General features: G+C 38.2%; 1 protein-coding gene across 2 annotated transcripts in view; it reads left to right on the top strand.

The window, feature by feature from the left end:
• Positions 1 to 16,585, top strand: part of LOC127438368 (parvalbumin-7-like) — a 46,068-nt gene extending 29,483 nt beyond the window's left edge. Inside the window, exons 1-5 of one of the 2 annotated variants that reach the window (XM_051693911.1) lie at positions 5,189 to 5,287; positions 10,874 to 10,942; positions 11,704 to 11,836; positions 14,774 to 14,883; positions 16,097 to 16,585. In XM_051693911.1, the coding sequence (XP_051549871.1) occupies positions 10,882 to 10,942; positions 11,704 to 11,836; positions 14,774 to 14,883; positions 16,097 to 16,122 (330 nt within the window). In that variant the 5' untranslated portion in view covers positions 5,189 to 5,287; positions 10,874 to 10,881 and the 3' untranslated portion in view covers positions 16,123 to 16,585. Of the gene's footprint in view, positions 1 to 5,188; positions 5,288 to 10,873; positions 10,943 to 11,703; positions 11,837 to 14,773; positions 14,884 to 16,096 lie in introns of those variants that run through there. The other variant, XM_051693912.1, reaches the window with a different exon arrangement.
• Positions 16,586 to 17,840: the final 1,255 nt, after the last annotated feature.

Genomic DNA, 17,840 nt, shown 5'->3' with positions numbered 1-17,840 from the left:
TTTGGCCCCTGGCCTTGAGTGTCACTAGCAGAGGAAAACAAATACATTTTGTACAACAGAGAAAGAGAAGGGGGACGGGGTATGGGAGACGTATACATTGTGTACATTGTGTATAGTGCACAATATACTAAAGATCCTTGAGACCTGCTTTCAGCCTGGAGATATACAACATCACAAAAAGTATGTGGACACACCCCATTTCTAATTAACGGGTTTGGCTATTTATGATACACCCCTTAAAATCAAGCATACAACCCTGCAATCTCTTTAGACAAACCTTTTGCAGTAGTACACTGTGAATTTGGCTACAGTATGTCAAAAGTTCTCCTGTTGAAATCGTTCTGTATTTACTAAATTTATAAATCCACGCCTCCAGTGGCCGAAGCTGGAAGTGTTGTTGAACATATGGGCTCATGCAAGCAAGTTGTATTTTTAGCTGTAAATGATGTAATACAGTCACCAGGAATGTTTAAGTAAGCCTATTCCCTAACCCTAACCCCAATCCTAAACCTAACCGTCAGTGGAGTATAAATGTAATCTTAGAGCAAAAATGCAATCTCCAAATCATGCTCACCATTGTTTATTGAACGCGATTCCAGCTTTTCACGGGACCAGAACCCATGCCTCAGAGTTTACGTGATTACTTCCTGGTTTCCACGGGACCAGAACCTATGTCTCAGCTTGAACGTGATTACTTCCAGGTTTCCATGGGATCAGAACCTGTGTCTTGGAGTGAACATGATTACTTCTTGGTTTCTACGGGACCAGAACCCACGTTTAGATGTAAACACGATTACTTCCAGCACCCTTGTCTCGGAGTGAACTTGAATACTTCCTGGTTCCCACGGGACCATAACCCACGTCTCAGAATGAATGTGATTACTTCCTGGTTTCCATTGGACCAGGAGCCGTGTTGCGATATGAAAGCAATAACTTTCTGGTTTCCATGGGACCAGAACCCATGTCTCAGCATGAATGTGATTACATCCTGGTTTCCATGGGACCAGAACCCGTGTCTTGGAGTGAATGCAATTACTTCCTGGTTCCTACAGGACCAGCACACATGTCTCAGACAAAACGCAATTACTTCCTTGTTTCCACGGGAACATAACCCACGTCTCAGAGTGAACGCGATTACTTTCTGGTTTCCACGGGACCAAAACTCACGTCTCAGAGTGAACACGATTACTTCCTGATTTCCACTGGACCAGATCCTGTGTCTTGAAATGAACGCGATCACTTCTTAGGTTCTATGGGACCAGAACCTGTATCTCAGAGTGTACGTGGACCAGAACCCATATTTAGGTGTAAACACGATTACTTCTTGGTTTCTATGGAACCAGAACCCACGTTTAGGTGTAAACACGATTACTTCCTGATTTCCACTGGACCAGATCCCGTGTCTCAGAGTGAACATGATTACTTCCTGGTTTCCACAAGACCAGATCCCATGTCTCAGATTGAACGTGATTACTTCCTGGTTCCTACGGGACCAGCACCCATATCTCAGTGTAAACGTAATTACTTCCGGTTTCTCACAGGAACAGAACCCACGAGTGAGTTGAACAGAGTGAACGTGATTATTTCCTGGTTTCCACGGGACCATAACCTGTGTCTTGAAGTGAACGCGATCACTTCTTAGGTTCTATGGGACCAGAACCTGTGTCTCAGTGTGAACATGATTACTTTCTGGTTTCCACGGGACCAGAACCTGTGTATCGGAGTGAACGTGATTACTTCCTGGTTTCCATTGGACCAGGAGCCATGTCGTGACATGAAAGCAATTACTTCCTGGTTTCCATAGGACCAGAACCCATGTCTCGATGTGAATATGATCACTTCCTGGACTCCATGAGACTAGAACCCATTTCTCTGAGGTTGCTGGAGCAACATTCTATCAATAGCGCAAGAGGAAAACGTGTTCATGCTTGAATTGATGCAAAAATGTCTAATAGGGATGGCACTAATTCAGCTCAATTTAAATTTTCATAAGTAACATGTTGAATTAATTTGTGATTATGTTGAATGGTGCATACCAAATAGGTCAGTGACTTTCATTGTGGTACTAGGACGCCACACTGCAAAAAATTATTTAGTTTTCCTTTGAATTAAATTTATTTTTCTTAACCAATGGACAAAGAGTTATTTTTCTTGTTTATGTAAATGTACAGTGTTTCCACATTTTGTTATGTTACAGCCTTATTCCAAAATGGATTAAATTCATTATTTCCTCAAAATTCTACAAACAATGCCCCATAATGACAACGTGAAAGAAGTTTGTTTGAAATCTTTGCAAATTTATTAAAAATAAAAAAATGAAAAACAATCACATGTACATAAGTATTCACAGCCAATCAAAATTGAGCTCAGGTGCATCCTGTTTCCACTGATCATCCATGAGATGTTTCTATAACTTGATTGGAGTCCACCTGTGGTAAATTCAGTTGACTGGACATGATTTGGAAAGGCACACATCATGTCCAATCAACTGTAGTCATGAAGTCCAAGGAATTGTCTGTAGACCTCCGAGACAGGATTGTATCGAGGCACAGATCTGGGGAAGGGTACAGAAAAAGTTCTGCAGCATTGAAGGTCCCAATGAGCACAGTGGCCTCCATCATCCATAAATGGAAGAAGTTTGGAACCACCAGGATTCTTCCTAGAGCTGGCCGCCTGGCCAAACTGAGCGATCGGGGGAGAAGGGCCTTAGTCAGGGAGGTGACCAAGAACCCAATGGTCACTCTGACAGAGCTCCAGCATTTCTCTGTGGAGAGAGGAGAACCTTCCAGAAGAACAACCATCTCTGCAGCACTCCACCAATCAGGCCTGTATGGTAGAGTGGCCAGACGGAAGCCACTCCTCAGTAAAAGGCACATGATAGCCCGCCTTGAGTTTGCCAAAAAGCACCTGAAGGACTCTCAGACCATGAGAAACAAAGATTGAACTCTTTGGCCTGAATAGCAAGCGTCATGTCTGGAGGAAACCAGGCACCGCTCATCACCTGGCCAATACCATTCCTACAGTGAAGCATGGTGGTGGCAGCATCATGCTGTGGGGATGTTTTTCAGCGGCAGGAACTGGGAGACTAGTCAGGATCGAGGGAAAGATGAATGCAGCAATGTACAGAGACATCCTTGATGAAAACCTGCTCCAGAGCGCTCTGGACCTCAGACTGGGGCGACGGTTCATCTTCCAACAGGACAACGACCCTAAGCACACAGCCAAGATAACAAAGGAGTGGCTCCAGGACAACTCTGTGAATGTCCTTGAGTGGCCCAGCCAGAGCCCAGACTTGAACCCGATTGAACATCTCTGGAGAAATCTGAAAATGGCTGTGCACCGACGGCTCCCCATCCAACCTGATGGAGCTTGAGAGGTCCTGCAAAGAAGAATGGGAGAAACTGCCCAAAAATAGGTGTGCCAAGCTTGTAGCATCATACTCAAAAAGACTTGAGGCTGTAATTGGTGCCAAAGGTGCTTCAACAAAGTATTGAGCAAAGGCTGTGAATACTTATGTACATGTGATTTTTTTTCATTTTTTATTTTTAATAAATTTGCAAAGATTTCAAAAAACTTCTTTCACGTTGTCATTATGGGGTATTGTTTGTAGAATTTTGAGGAAAATAATGAATTTAATCCATTTTGGAATAAGGCTGTAACATAACAAAATGTGGAAAAAGTGAAGCGCTGTGAATAATTTCCGGATGCACTGTATCTTAAAATACAAATGTTTAGAAATGTTTACTGGAAAATAAAAAAAAGAGAAAACACATTTTACTGAATATAGTGTGAAAAAACGTCAATGCCCTGCACAAAGCCCAGTCCTGAACCCCGCTGAATAACTTTAGGATGAATTACAACACCAACTTTGAGCCAGACCCCATCACCCAACATCAGTGTCTGACCTCATTGAAGCTCTTGCAAATCCCCAAAGCCATGTTCCAGTCGTCAAAGAAAGTCAAAGGAGTGGAAGCTATTATAGCTGCAAAGGCAGGACCAACTCACTCTTAATGTCAATGGATTTGAAATTAAATGTTGAACAGATGGGTGCGGTGTTTGGGTGTCCACTTACTTTGGGCCATGTAGTGTATTTATCTCCGAAGAGGAAAAGAAGGTGATGGAGAGATGCTGGAATAGACTATAGAAAGTCTCTGGTGATTTAAAAGACATCTGAAACCCAGCTGTTTTGATAGAGACATTCTTATTCATATAGTGTCACATTAAGATGGATCACGTAGGGCTATGTATACCCACCATGCACTGGTGTTGTGTAAACATATGTAAGGAGGTTCTTACTGTCTTTCATCAAGTTTCTTAAATGTTCATCAGTGAAGTCTCGGGCAAAGTTATTTCAGTGGCTGGACTTAAGTAGAGTTTTGTGGCTTTTAGTCCATGTCTGTTGGCTTTGAGGTAATTTATATGCTGGTGTACTCCTAAAAGTTGACAAAATTAACTTTTTGCCGATATATACGGATGTAAAATTTACAGTCTTGGACCAAAAATATTGACGACTCATCTTGCACTTAACAGAATTTTCTCCAATCAGATGCTCTTGTCACTTCCCCTAATACAACCTTAAACCAACAAGCAAGTAGAGAATGTTGGTTCATGTCCGTGACGTCACTAAAGCCTACTGGCTTTTTGATATGTCCTGCCCAGACTTCTTGTTAGGAAATGTGGTGACAAAAAGTCAAACGGGTCTCATGACAAGTTGTAATAAAAGTACATGATGGCAAATTATGACATAGAATATGATGCAGGAGTCACATCAACTACTTTTATGATACTTTTGCATCCTTTTTTGAGCTTTAAAGTGAGGCGCTATCAACTGCTATTGTTAAAAGATGGCCCGCAATGTTCTTAAAACCTCCTTTTGTGTCCTGATTAAGAAAGAAAGTCATACGTGTTTGAAACGATATAAGGGGTAAATCTTGACAGATTTTTGGGTGAACTATCCCTTTAACACTGAAAACAGAGAAGGAGACAAAGATTTACTGAGAGGTCACAAGAAATCAAATGAGACCTGATTATTAATAGTAGCATTTGATTCGTTAGTGCTACCAAGAAAGTGGTCTCTCTCTCTCACACACACGCACAAACACACACACACTCCTTCATTCTCCTACGTGTTGCATTATGACCCAGTCTCTCCTGAAATAGACATAGGGTTAGCCAGAGTATATAAGACGCCTGGTGGACCCCCATCTCTCACCTCTGGCTCTCTCTCTCTCTTTCATTCTCACACTTTCTCCATCCCTCTCCTTCTGTCAGCTTTCCCTTCACACAGGTAAGATAGAGTTTAGATCGTGACAGGCGATATTCATTCATTCGTCTTATTCGGTATTATAGGAATTCGCCCAGAGAAAAATTTTGTTGCTCAAATGTTTGCAAATAAGTTTGTAGATATGTTTTATTTAGGTATCAACTTTGTCTGCAGATGTTTCTCCTAAAATTCCTGTAGAAAAATTAAATTGGCACAATTGAGACAACTCCAGTAAGAAAATTGTGTGAATGAATGTGGATAGCATAGCTGAGATAATTTTGCTAGCATAGCAAAGCAAACTCAAGCATAGTTGAGTTCATATTGATATCTATGACTTTGGATTGCAGACTTTGGGATCTCTGCAAATCTGAGCAAATTTTGAGACATTTTTGAGATCTCGAAACTCTAGAGAATCTTGATTACTCGATTCTTGTCCTCTGGAGAACATCTGAGGAGGAGACTTGTCTCTCCATTTGATTTCTTCTAGGAGAAAGATTTGAGACATTGAAGAGATCTCATTTAATTTATTATTATTATTATTATTATTATTATTATTATGAGCATAACCTGACTTATACCTAATTAAAGTATTCAGATATCCATGAACATAATTATACCACGTTTGTGTTCGCTTTCAACGTCATCGTTTCCGAAGTATGCGATAATAGGTTTTTCTCAAAATTTGGAGGAAAACAGGTTTCTAGTGTGGATGGGAGGCATAAATGTCACAAAACTAATGCGTTGTCAAATTAAAACGTCATTTTGTGGTCAAACATGATATGTACTGTATCTCTTAAACTATTTGTTAAACTAGTTTTTGGTGTTTGTTGCAGCATCCTGTGATTTATAGCGTTGCAAAATGGCAATGAACACCTGTTGCGCAAGGAAGAATCATTTTGAAAACACGATCTTAGCTGGTACAACGTATCCTATATTTCTTATATGTGAGCTTTCCTGTTTGTCAAGTGCTTAGCTAGCTGTACAAATACAATGGTATTTTGTAGCGTTCTTTCCATTCTGATGGCAGCACCTTTTGCCCTAATGGATAATTTTAGTAAATTAACTTGTACTGTGAAGATTGGTTCAACATCTGGTTTTAACAACTGGACTCTGATTGGCTGCATCAGTGTGTCGTACACTGGCCATACATTATGTATTTTGTGTGTTTGAAGTTCAAAGCGAATTCGAAGTGCTTGTTGAGGTGAAGCAGTCAGATTTCTAAAACTTCTCAAATGTCACTTTACTTTATAATCTGTGATCTCACTCCCTCTCTCTCACTCACACACACACACAGTCCAAACTATAGAAGGATAGAGTTTCTCAAGAGGGCAGACACATTCTTATCAGAAGGCCTTTCTGCCCTACAGACTTGGATGAAACATACCTCACTTAAATAGACAAACATACAAACACATACACAGCTGTCATGCTTTATGCATGCCAACTTTGCAGTGTATGAATGCTGTAAAGTTATTTGCGGGTGAGTGGAACTCTCGCAATCATAAAAGGCCGAAATGGGAGGAATCGAATCTGTTCTCTTGGCAGCATATATCATTGTTGGTTAGTGTTCATTACAACAGTTGCCGGAGCTTGGACACTAATGGGTTCATCAGTAACTTGATACAGCAGCAGGAGGATTTTGTTCAACATCAACACTTTTGGACATTAATTCTCATTTGCCATTTGAATGTTAACTAGAACTTGATAAATCAAAACCTTTAATAATCATTTGGCATCAACTGATACCTGGAATCAAATAATCCACTGTTTAAGAGATTTTAATACATTTGAGTTTTGTTGTACCCCAACACAACCTTATTAAGATTAAAGGTGCTGTAAGCAATTTAAGTGATTTTGTTTTTTTACACCTTAATGCTGTAAGCAATCGTAGCAATTTCTATTTTTTTAACGCCCTAACGCTGCAAGCGAAATAATAATATTTTTGATGTCCTAACGCTGCAAGCGATATAATCGTATTTTTGACGCCCTAAAGCTGCAAGCGATACAATCATATTTTTGACGCCCTAAAGCTGCAAGCGATATAATCGTATTTTTGACGCCCTAAAGCTGCAAGCGATATAATCGTATTTTTGACGCCCTAAAGCTGCAAGCGATATAGTAATATTTTTGACGCCCTAAAGCTACGCCCTAAAGCTGCAAGCGATATAATCGTATTTTTGACACCCTAACGCTGCAAGCCATATAATAGTATTTTTGACACACTAACGCTGCAAACGATATAATATTATTTTTGATGCCCTAATGCTACAAGCGATATAATGGTATTTTTGATGCCCTAATGCTACAAGCGATATAATGGTATTTTTGACGCCCTAACGCTGCAAGCGATATAATGGTATTTTTGACGCCCTAACGCTGCAAGCGATATAATGGTATTTTTGACACCCTAACGCTGCAAACGATATAATCGTATTTTTGACGCCCTAACGCTGCAAGCGATATAATAGCATTTTTGACGCCCTAACGCTGCAAGCGATATAATAGCATTTTTGACGCCCTAACGCTGCAAGCGATATAATAGCATTTTTGACGCCCTAACGCTGCAAGCGATATAATAGCATTTTTGACGTCCTAACGCTGCAAACGATATAATCGTATTTTTGACGCCCTAACGCTGCAAGCGATATAATAATATTTTTGGCGCCCTAACGCTGCAAGCGATATAATAGTATTTTTGACGCCCTAACGCTGCAAGCGATATAATAGTATTTTTGACACCCTAAGGCTGCAAGCCATATAATAGTATTTTTGACGTCCTAAAGCTGCAAGCCATATAATAGTATTTTTGACACCCTAACGCTGCAAGCCATATAATAGTATTTTTGACGTCCTAACGCTGCAAACGATATAATCGTATTTTTGACGCCCTAACGCTGCAAGCGATATAATAGTATTTTTGACGCCCTAACGCTGCAAGCGATATAATAGTATTTTTGACACCCTAACGCTGCAAACAATATAATCGTATTTTTGACGCCCTAACGCTGCAAGCGATATAATAGTATTTTTGACGCCCTAACGCTGCAAGCGATATAATAGTATTTTTGACGCCCTAACGCTGCAAGCCATATAATAGTATTTTTGACGTCCTAACGCTGCAAGCGATATAATAGTATTTTTGACGCCCTAACGCTGCAAACGATATAATCGTATTTTTGACGCCCTAACGCTGCAAGCGATATAATAGTATTTTTGACGTCCTAACGCTGCAAGCCATATAATAGTATTTTTGACGTCCTAACGCTGCAAACAATATAATCGTATTTTTGACGCCCTAACGCTGCAAGCGATATAATAGTATTTTTGACGCCCTAACGCTGCAAGCGATATAATAGTATTTTTGACGCCCTAACGCTGCAAGCCATATAATAGTATTTTTGACGTCCTAACGCTGCAAGCGATATAATAGTATTTTTGACGCCCTAACGCTGCAAACGATATAATCGTATTTTTGACGCCCTAACGCTGCAAACGATATAATCGTATTTTTGACGCCCTAACGCTGCAAGCGATATAATAATATTTTTGACGCCCTAACGCTGCAAGTGATATAATAATATTTTTGACGCCCTAACGCTGCAAGCGATATAATAATATTTTTGATGCCCTAACGCTGCAAGCGAAACAATAATATTTTTGACGCCCTAACGCTGCAAGCGATATAATAATATTTTTGACGCCCTAACGCTGCAAGCAAAACAATAATATTTTTGACGCCCTAACGCTGCAAGCAAAATAATTATATTTTTGACGTCCTAATGCTGCAAGCGATATAATAATATTTTTGACGTCCTAACGCTGCAAGCGAAATAATATTTTTGACGCCCTAAAGCTGCAAGTGAAATAATCGTATTTTTGACGCCCTAACGCTGCAAGCGAAATAATAATATTTTTGACGCCCTAACGCTGCAAATGATCTAATAGTATTTTTGACGCCCTAACGCTGCAAGCGAAATAATATTTTTGCCGCCCTAACGCTGCAAGCGATATAATAATATTTTTGACACCCTAAAGCTGCAAGCGAAATAATATTTTTGATGCCCTAACGCTGTAAGCGAAACAATAATATTTTTGACGCCCTAAGGCTGCAAACGATCTAATAGTATTTTTGACGCCCTAACGCTGCAAGCGAAATAATATTTTTGCCGCCCTAACGCTGCAAGCGATATAATAATATTTTTGACACCCTAAAGCTGCAAGCGAAATAATATTTTTGATGCCCTAACGCTGTAAGCGAAACAATAATATTTTTGACGCCCTAACGCTGCAAACGATCTAATAGTATTTTTGACGCCCTAACGCTGCAAGCGAAATAATAATATTTTTGACGCCCTAACGCTGCAAGCGAAATAATAATATTTTTGACGCCCTAACGCTGCAAGCAAAATAATTATATTTTTGACGCCCTAAAGCTGCAAGCGAAATAATCGTATTTTTGACGCCCTAACGCTGCAAGCGAAATAATAATATTTTTGACGCCCTAACGCTGCAAACGATCTAATAGTATTTTTGACGCCCTAACGCTGCAAGCGAAATAATATTTTTGCCGCCCTAACGCTGCAAGCGATATAATAATATTTTTGACGCCCTAAAGCTGCAAGCGAAATAATATTTTTGATGCCCTAACGCTGCAAGCGAAACAATAATATTTTTGACGCCCTAACGCTGCAAGCGAAACAATAATATTTTTGACGCCCTAACGCTGCAAGCGAAACAATAATATTTTTGACGCCCTAACGCTGCAAGCAAAATAATAATATTTTTGACGCCCTAACACTGCAAGCAAAATAATAATATTTTTGACGCCCTAACGCTGCAAGCGAAATAATAATATTTTTGACGCCCTAACGCTGCAAGCGAAATAATAATATTTTTGACGCCCTAACGCTGCAAGCAAAATAATATTTTTGACGCCCTAACGCTGCAAGCGAAATAATAATATTTTTGACGCCCTAACGCTGCAAGCGAAATAATAATATTTTTGACGCCCTAACGCTGCAAGCGAAACAATAATATTTTTGACGCCCTAACGCTGCAAGCAAAATAATAATATTTTTGACGCCCTAACACTACAAGCGAAATAATAATATTTTTGACGCGCTAACGCTGCAAGCGATATAATAATATTTTTGACGCCCTAACACTGCAAGCGAAATAATAATATTTTTGACGCCCTAACGCTATAAGTGATTTAATAATTATTATTTTACATCCTAATGTCTTAAGCGATTTAAGCAATTCCGATTTTTTAAAGCCCTACTGCGGTAAGCGATTCCAACTTTTTTCACTCTATGCTGTAAGTGTTTTCGATTTTTAGGCCCTAATGCTGTAAGCGATTTACATTTTCTGCCTCACAAGACTGCAACTGCATATGTGTAGAGGACTGTGTTGTGTGATCTATAAGCAATTTAATGAATTTGAAATATAAAAGTGAAAAGATTAAATGGCAGTTTTTCAGTCTGGAGCCCGAGACAATAGTGTTGAATCAAACACATACCGTATTTTACATTTCCTTTCCATTTACATCAGTCATAAGCACTTAACATTCCTCTTTCTCTCTCTCTCTCTCTCTCTCTCTGGTTTGCCTAGCTGTCAAGATGGCCATGAAAGACCTTTTGAAAGATGACAATATCAAAAAAGCCCTTGATCAATTCAAAGGTAAGTTCAAGTGGTCTTAAGACTGTGGGAAAATAATTATGTTTAAAGGAATGTTTTTACCATTGATTGGTAGAGACAGGATCAATTTGCACAGACAATAATTTCGATTTATCCCTCAGTTTGTGAAAAAAGAAAATAAAACTAATGTGTAATGAACTTACAATGGAAGTCTATGGGGCAAGGCATTCCGGGGGGTATAAAAGCAGAAATGTGCATCTTGTATTTTTGTTAAAGCAATTATATGAATTCTTCTTTACAAAAATGTTTGTTATTTGACCTCAGTTTTCTAAATCACACTTTTAGCAGTGGAACTACTTTTCCAGGCGGATGAATTTCTAGTGACGTATTACCAATATAGTCCCTGTGGGTGAAGTTTGCTTAATTCAAACAGTACTTTGGATAGTTATATCCATTTTTTGGGGTATCTTTTTGTTATGCATTAAAGTAAATATTGGCAAATGCACTTGCACTGTCATTGACGCAAATGAATTAAGTATACTATGATTATTTGTGAGTTTTCACTGCAAAATAACACAAAAACACAGCAAATGGCATCACAACTTTTGAGCAAAGCCGCAGCAAATTCAGTCATTTTGGTGCACAATAATCAGGAAAAAATTGAACTTTTAAAGTGCATTTAAATGTACTAACAGCATCTGTTGACAGAGCTTAACTTGTATTAAACCTGAAACATTCTTTTAAGCACTATGTAGTAGTAAAATGTCATCAGCAATAAAAGTGTGCGTGTTTCTTATAAACAGCCGAGGACAGCTTCGACCATAAAAAGTTCTTTGATGTGGTTGGGCTGAAGGCTCTGTCTGCTGAGAGTGTGAAGATGGTCTTCAAAGCACTCGACGTGGACGCCAGCGGCTTCATTGAGGAGGAGGAGCTAAAGTAAGAAACACACACAATTAAAAGTTCATATTCGAGTGCGATTTAGCCTGTTTTATATGATTAATGTTATGTTTCCTGGTGAAATAAACACTAGATGCGCTACAACTACTATGACTTCTATTCACTTTAACAATAATCACGAGCGCTTACAAGCTTATTCAAGTGAGATCAAGTGCGGTAGCTCAACCGATAGAGCGTTGACCTTGCAAAGCACAGGATCAGGATATGAATCCTGAAGTGTACACTAGTCGACACGTGAGCCAAAATCATCATAAAAGCACCACAAAATGACATAGACACTTCAGCAATTGCGTTTTTCACCTCGTATTTGATTTTATGACATTATCGGTTAGGGATGTCGGTTTTTTTCATTTAAAACTTAACAGAACGTTAACCTGAAAAACGTCATCTGTTTGGAAGAACAGTAAACTTGCTTTTAGCGCCAGACAGTGGACATTTCACCTCAGTACTGCTGCGATACATGTAGTGAACCACGTCGATTCATTTAGTAAAAACGTTGCCAAAGTCACATAATTTTCCCATGATGTCACGGCTAGATTAATGCTGTAAATAGAAGTTCCTCAAGAATTATGAATGACTGAACCTGGCGTTGTCCATGTTTCCTGTTCTTTCCGACAACAAAGCATGTGAACACGACGTACTCGTAATTACCACTTCAGAAGTGGGAAGTAGGATAATTCCGATAGCAAATGAAGGCAGGATAAGAACTCTGGAACATGCGTCGGTGTAACTCTTGAAAAAAAAAAAATAACGTAATGTTGAACAACGAAAATTCATTTTATCACGTGACGACATCATCAGGGTTGATGAGTAACAGAATACATGTCACAGGATTAGATATTTAAAATATTCCTCTACAGTTACAATTGAAATCATTGGTATTTAGAATACAGTTACATTTAAATGTATTTAGATTACTGAAGAGATTACTTTGCATTTTATTGTAATTAGTTTCATTTAATATTTAGTCCTTTCAGATGGAAAACATTTATACATATAAATGATGCGATCCAGAGCGGTGAAACACTTTCTTATGATGTGTTTCATTCATACGAGCACTTTCACACTGTTGTGAGTGAAAAAGTGGATTTGATGTCATTGAGGAACTTTTACTTGGGTGCTTAATAGAGAAGCTACATCGTGTTTGAACATCTTAACAAAAAACAGTTCGAAACGCTTTGACAGATGAAACATAAATCCAATAAATACATGATTACATTACAATTACATGCCTTGTCAATGTTTTGTATGTGGTTAGGGTATTTTTTTTTACAAGAAATGCTAACCAATGTAGCCTTTAACAACATATAGAAAGCTACAAATAATATATTTTCTGCCTCATTCTATGAACAGAATCCACATACGATCAGAAAAGTATGTTGTTGTGTTCACTCTGTGAGGTTTTGAAGTTTGGAGCAGAAAAAAATAGTTAACCTTGTGTAAATTGTCATATGAACATTTCCAATACACAAATCAAGAGTTCGTGGCAAATTTGCCGCAAATTCGCCACTGATCATTTTCACATGCAAATTAGCTTTGCGGCAAATTGCCCATTGTAGCCAAACGTTTACCGGAGGTTCATCGCTAGCGGTAAAGAGCTGCAATTCTGGCAAACATTTGCAGCGAATCACAAGCTCATTTGCATGTGAAAAAATGTGCATCTAATTTGGGCAAGTTTAGATTTTTTGTAAGGGTTAGCTTTATGCTAAGCTAAAATGCTGTTTCTTGCCTTAACATGCATCTGTCACCAGGTGTGATATTTTATAATGAATTCTATGAAGAAAATTCAAGTTAGAGCATAACCTTTTTTTCTTTTAGTAAGACCTTTAATATTAGGGAAAAGATACTGCAAAAGTTTTATTCTTAATGATAATATAAAGTGAAAAAAATCTGCCAGTGCTAAAGAAGTATTTGAGTAATCAAAGGGAATATGTTACAAATTACATTTTACAGCATGTATTCTGTAATCTGTAGTGGAATACATTTCAGAAGTAACCCTCCCAACCCTGGAGATCACGCAGGGCAGAGTAAAAAATTGCATTCAAATTCATTGATTGACTTGCAGTTGGGAGTATGGGGGGGAAGTAGCGCTAGCCCTGTTGTGCCAACAAGTAAAGTCATAGCCCATCTTTGCAATGCACATGAAATCCTTTGAGCAACATCCATAAATTAGTTTTATTATTGTGACTTTTGGCCCGTTTTCAAAGCTGGTGTGTCATTCGGTCTTTATTACCATCTCCTGTTGGTCTCAAGGACACAGAGAGAAATTCCCGTTTGGATAGATTTGCTCTATATATCTCCCCTGGCAGCAGACTTGCTCCCCTATTACTCATTATCAGCACATGACTGTCCATCATTGGGCAACAGCAGGGGCAGCACAGGGTTGCCAGATTGAGAACAGACAAGTATTCCATGGGGAGCCATCAAGTTGGCACATGACAAATCTATTATGTAATATAACTCTATGCTAATGGATATCACATTAATTATTGAAATCACTTATAAGTGCAGGGTGCAAATTTGGGGGTGGGTTGGGTCTGAAAACCTAAATTAAGACCTGAATTCCAGCCAAAGGAAGTCAAAATATTGGGGGGTCTTACAGTATATAATTGTGTTGGCTTGACAAAGTATATTTGCTTTTGTTTTGTTTTGTTTTTTGCATGAAAGTTAACTTTAAGATGTTTCACTAACTTAAGTAGATGTTTGTCCAACTGGGTTACCAAAAAGACAACAAGAGGCTTACTTGATGTGAACCTCAGACTGCAGTCTGAAAATTTCCTTTCAGAAAGTCATTCTAGAACTCGCACACTTGAACGATGTACAGTTGTCAAAAGTTGTGTCCAAGCTGTTGTTTTTAAATTCTAGATTAGTTGCCAGATTGATGTTTATCCCACCTATTTATGTGTTCTTTGTCAGGTTTGTGCTGAAGGGTTTTTCTGCAGATGGCAGAGATCTTACCGATAAGGAGACCAAAGCATTCCTCGCTGCCGCCGACAAAGATGGAGACGGAAAAATTGGCATAGATGGTGAGACAACGAGCACACTAAAAGGAATGGTTCACCCAAAAATGAAAATTCTGTCATTATTTACTCACCCTTGTTCCAAATGTGGTTAGAAACCTGTTTTAACAAAAAGAGTTATTTTGTACAGTGTCCAAGCTGCTGCGTTCCAAAACAACGAAAAAGCATCATAACAGTACTCTATACGACTAATTCATTTTGAAGCCATACAGTGGGTTAGTGCGAGTAACAGACCAACATTTAAGTCATTATTCACTGAAAACCTCTGCCATAGCTCTTAAATCTCATTTGCACTTTTGTACAATTCTTCTTGTGATCAGTCACAAGATGCAGAAGAACGGTTGATGTTTTACGGAAACCTGGTGTGACGAATCTCGAGTCACCATGTTTGAATGCACGCAAATGTGACTTGAGAACTGTAAAGGAGCAGTCTTGGGTAAATTACTCAAAACAGTAATCTACTACAAATTACAAATTACTTCTCTAAATTGTAATCAGATAACTTTACTGATTACTTTATGGACAAAGTGATTACAATACAAATTATGTAATATTCGCTTTCCTGCTTCAAAAATTCAAAATAATGTCTTTATTTCCTCCTTGTACATGGTTGTTATCCCTTCTGCTGTAACAGAAAGACAAATAGACGTGCTACATAAATAATGTTATTTTAGAAATAGGTGTAACCCAAGTAAATTATTTAAAAGTAATTAACTTAATCGAAAGTTAGTAAATGTAATTGGATTACAAGAATTTAAATTGTAATGTGTTACATTACTTTTTGGCTTAAAAGTAATGTGATTATAGTTACTAATTACTTTGTAATCAGATTACACCCAACACCGTAAAAAATAGGAAGATTTTCAGCGAAAAATGTCGGAGCTTTTTTGTCATTTTTGGAGCATGACTGTTTGAATAATCCATTTTAATATTTGGAAACAATTCGTTTAGATATTCTGTAAAATATGTTTTTGTTTTCCTTGGGGAAAAAAAAAGTAATATGGTAACAACATATGGGTGAGTAAATGATGACCAAAATTATTTTTTGTTAAAATAACCCTTTAAAAATCAGCGTGAGTGCAAAATAATATCAAGAGAGAAATGCATGTCAAAGAGAAGCAAGAAATGGAAATATTTAAGAAGAATTTAATAAAGGAGTCAAAATGATTTTCAAGTGTGACAAAGTCTAATCCACACTCACTTTGTGAATCTCTTTCAGAATTTGAGGCTTTGGTGCACGAGTAAAACGTCAATATTTGGCAACACATCACGCCACAACTCTCCTGTGAATACCTACAGCCAGTTGTAGTGTACGTCTCTACACATCATGCCACGAGCCAGGAGCTGAAGTCGCCTCCCTTAATCACATTTATTTATTACAATTTTCTTTTTTTATATACAAACTCTGTACATGTAAACCGTTTTAGTTCTCTCATAAAAGACGTTAGATTCCTGCACTGCTTTGACCTTCCACCTTTTATTGTTTTGTTCATTTTGGCGTGTTTCTCTTTCTGTTTATTCCTCAAAAAGCTTCTTCTTTCTTCTCCTTATCTTGCCATCTGTCCTACAGTACCATCCCTGTTTTGCTCCTCTCTTGTGATAGAGTCACTGAGCATGGTGAATTCCAGAAGAGAATGAGATGAAATGAGAGAAAAAAATATTTAAGAGAGAAATCAAATAAAGCCATGTGTTGAGAAAAAATACGGCAGTTTTCATTTATTTCATTGACTCCTTTAGTGCAAAGCATTTAAATTCTATTATATTAAGTATATATTATACTACTATATTAGCATATACACTGGCAGCCAAAAGTTTGGAATAATGTACAGATTTTGCTGTTTCGGAAGGAAATTGGTACTTTAATTCACCAAAGTGGCATTCAACTGATCACAAAGTATAGTCAGGACATTACTGATGTAAAAAACAGCACCATCACTATTTGAAAAAAGTCATTTTTGATCAAATCTAGACAGTAGCCATCACTCCAACACCTTATCCTTGAGTAATCATGATAAATTGATCATTTGATACTAGAAAATCACTTGCCATTATATCAAACACAGCTGAAAGATATTTGGTTCATTAAATGAAGCTTCACATTGTCTTTGTGTTTGTTTTTGAGTTGCCACAGTATGCAATAGACTGGCATGTCTTAAGGTCAATATTAGGTCAAAAATGGAAAAAAAGAAACAGATTTCTCTAGAAACTCATCAGTCAATCATTGTTTTGAGGAATGAAGGCTATACAATGCTTGAAATTGCCAAAACACTGAAGATTTCATACAAAGGTGTACACTACAGTCTTCAAAGACAAAGGACAACTGGCTCTAACAAGGACAGAAATAGATGTGGAAGACCAGATGTACAACTAAACAAGAGGATAAGTACATCAGAGTCTCTAGTTTGAGAAATAGACACCTCACATGTCCTCAGCTGACAGCTTCATTGAATTCTACCCGCTCAACACCAGTTTCATGTACAACAGTAAAGAGAAGACTCAGGGGTGCAGGCCTTATGGGAAGAATTGCAAAGAAAAAGCCACTTTTGAAACAGAAAAACAAAAAGAAAAGGTTCGAGTGGGCAAAGAAACACAGACATTGGACAACAGATAATTGGAAAAGAGTGTTATGGATCTTAACCCCATTGAGCTTTTGTGGGATCAGCTAGACTGTAAGGTGCGTGAGAAGTGCCCGACAAGACAGACACATCTATGGCAAGTGCTACAGGAAGTGTGGGGTGAAATGTCACCTGAGTATCTGGACAAACTGACAGCTAGAATGTCAAGGATCTGCAAAGCTGTCATTGCTGCACGTGGAGGATTTTTTGATGAGAACTCTTTGAAGTAGTTTAAGAAGTTCTGAACATTTATTTCAAATTGTAATAGTAATTTTTCACGTTATTAATGTCCTGACTATACATTGTGATCAGTTGAATGCCACTTTGGTGAATAAAAGTATCAATTTC

Source organism: Myxocyprinus asiaticus, chromosome 49 (genome assembly GCF_019703515.2).
Source record: "Myxocyprinus asiaticus isolate MX2 ecotype Aquarium Trade chromosome 49, UBuf_Myxa_2, whole genome shotgun sequence".
Lineage (NCBI taxonomy): Eukaryota > Metazoa > Chordata > Actinopteri > Cypriniformes > Catostomidae > Myxocyprinus > Myxocyprinus asiaticus.
This window is presented reverse-complemented; position numbering and strand designations above follow the sequence as displayed.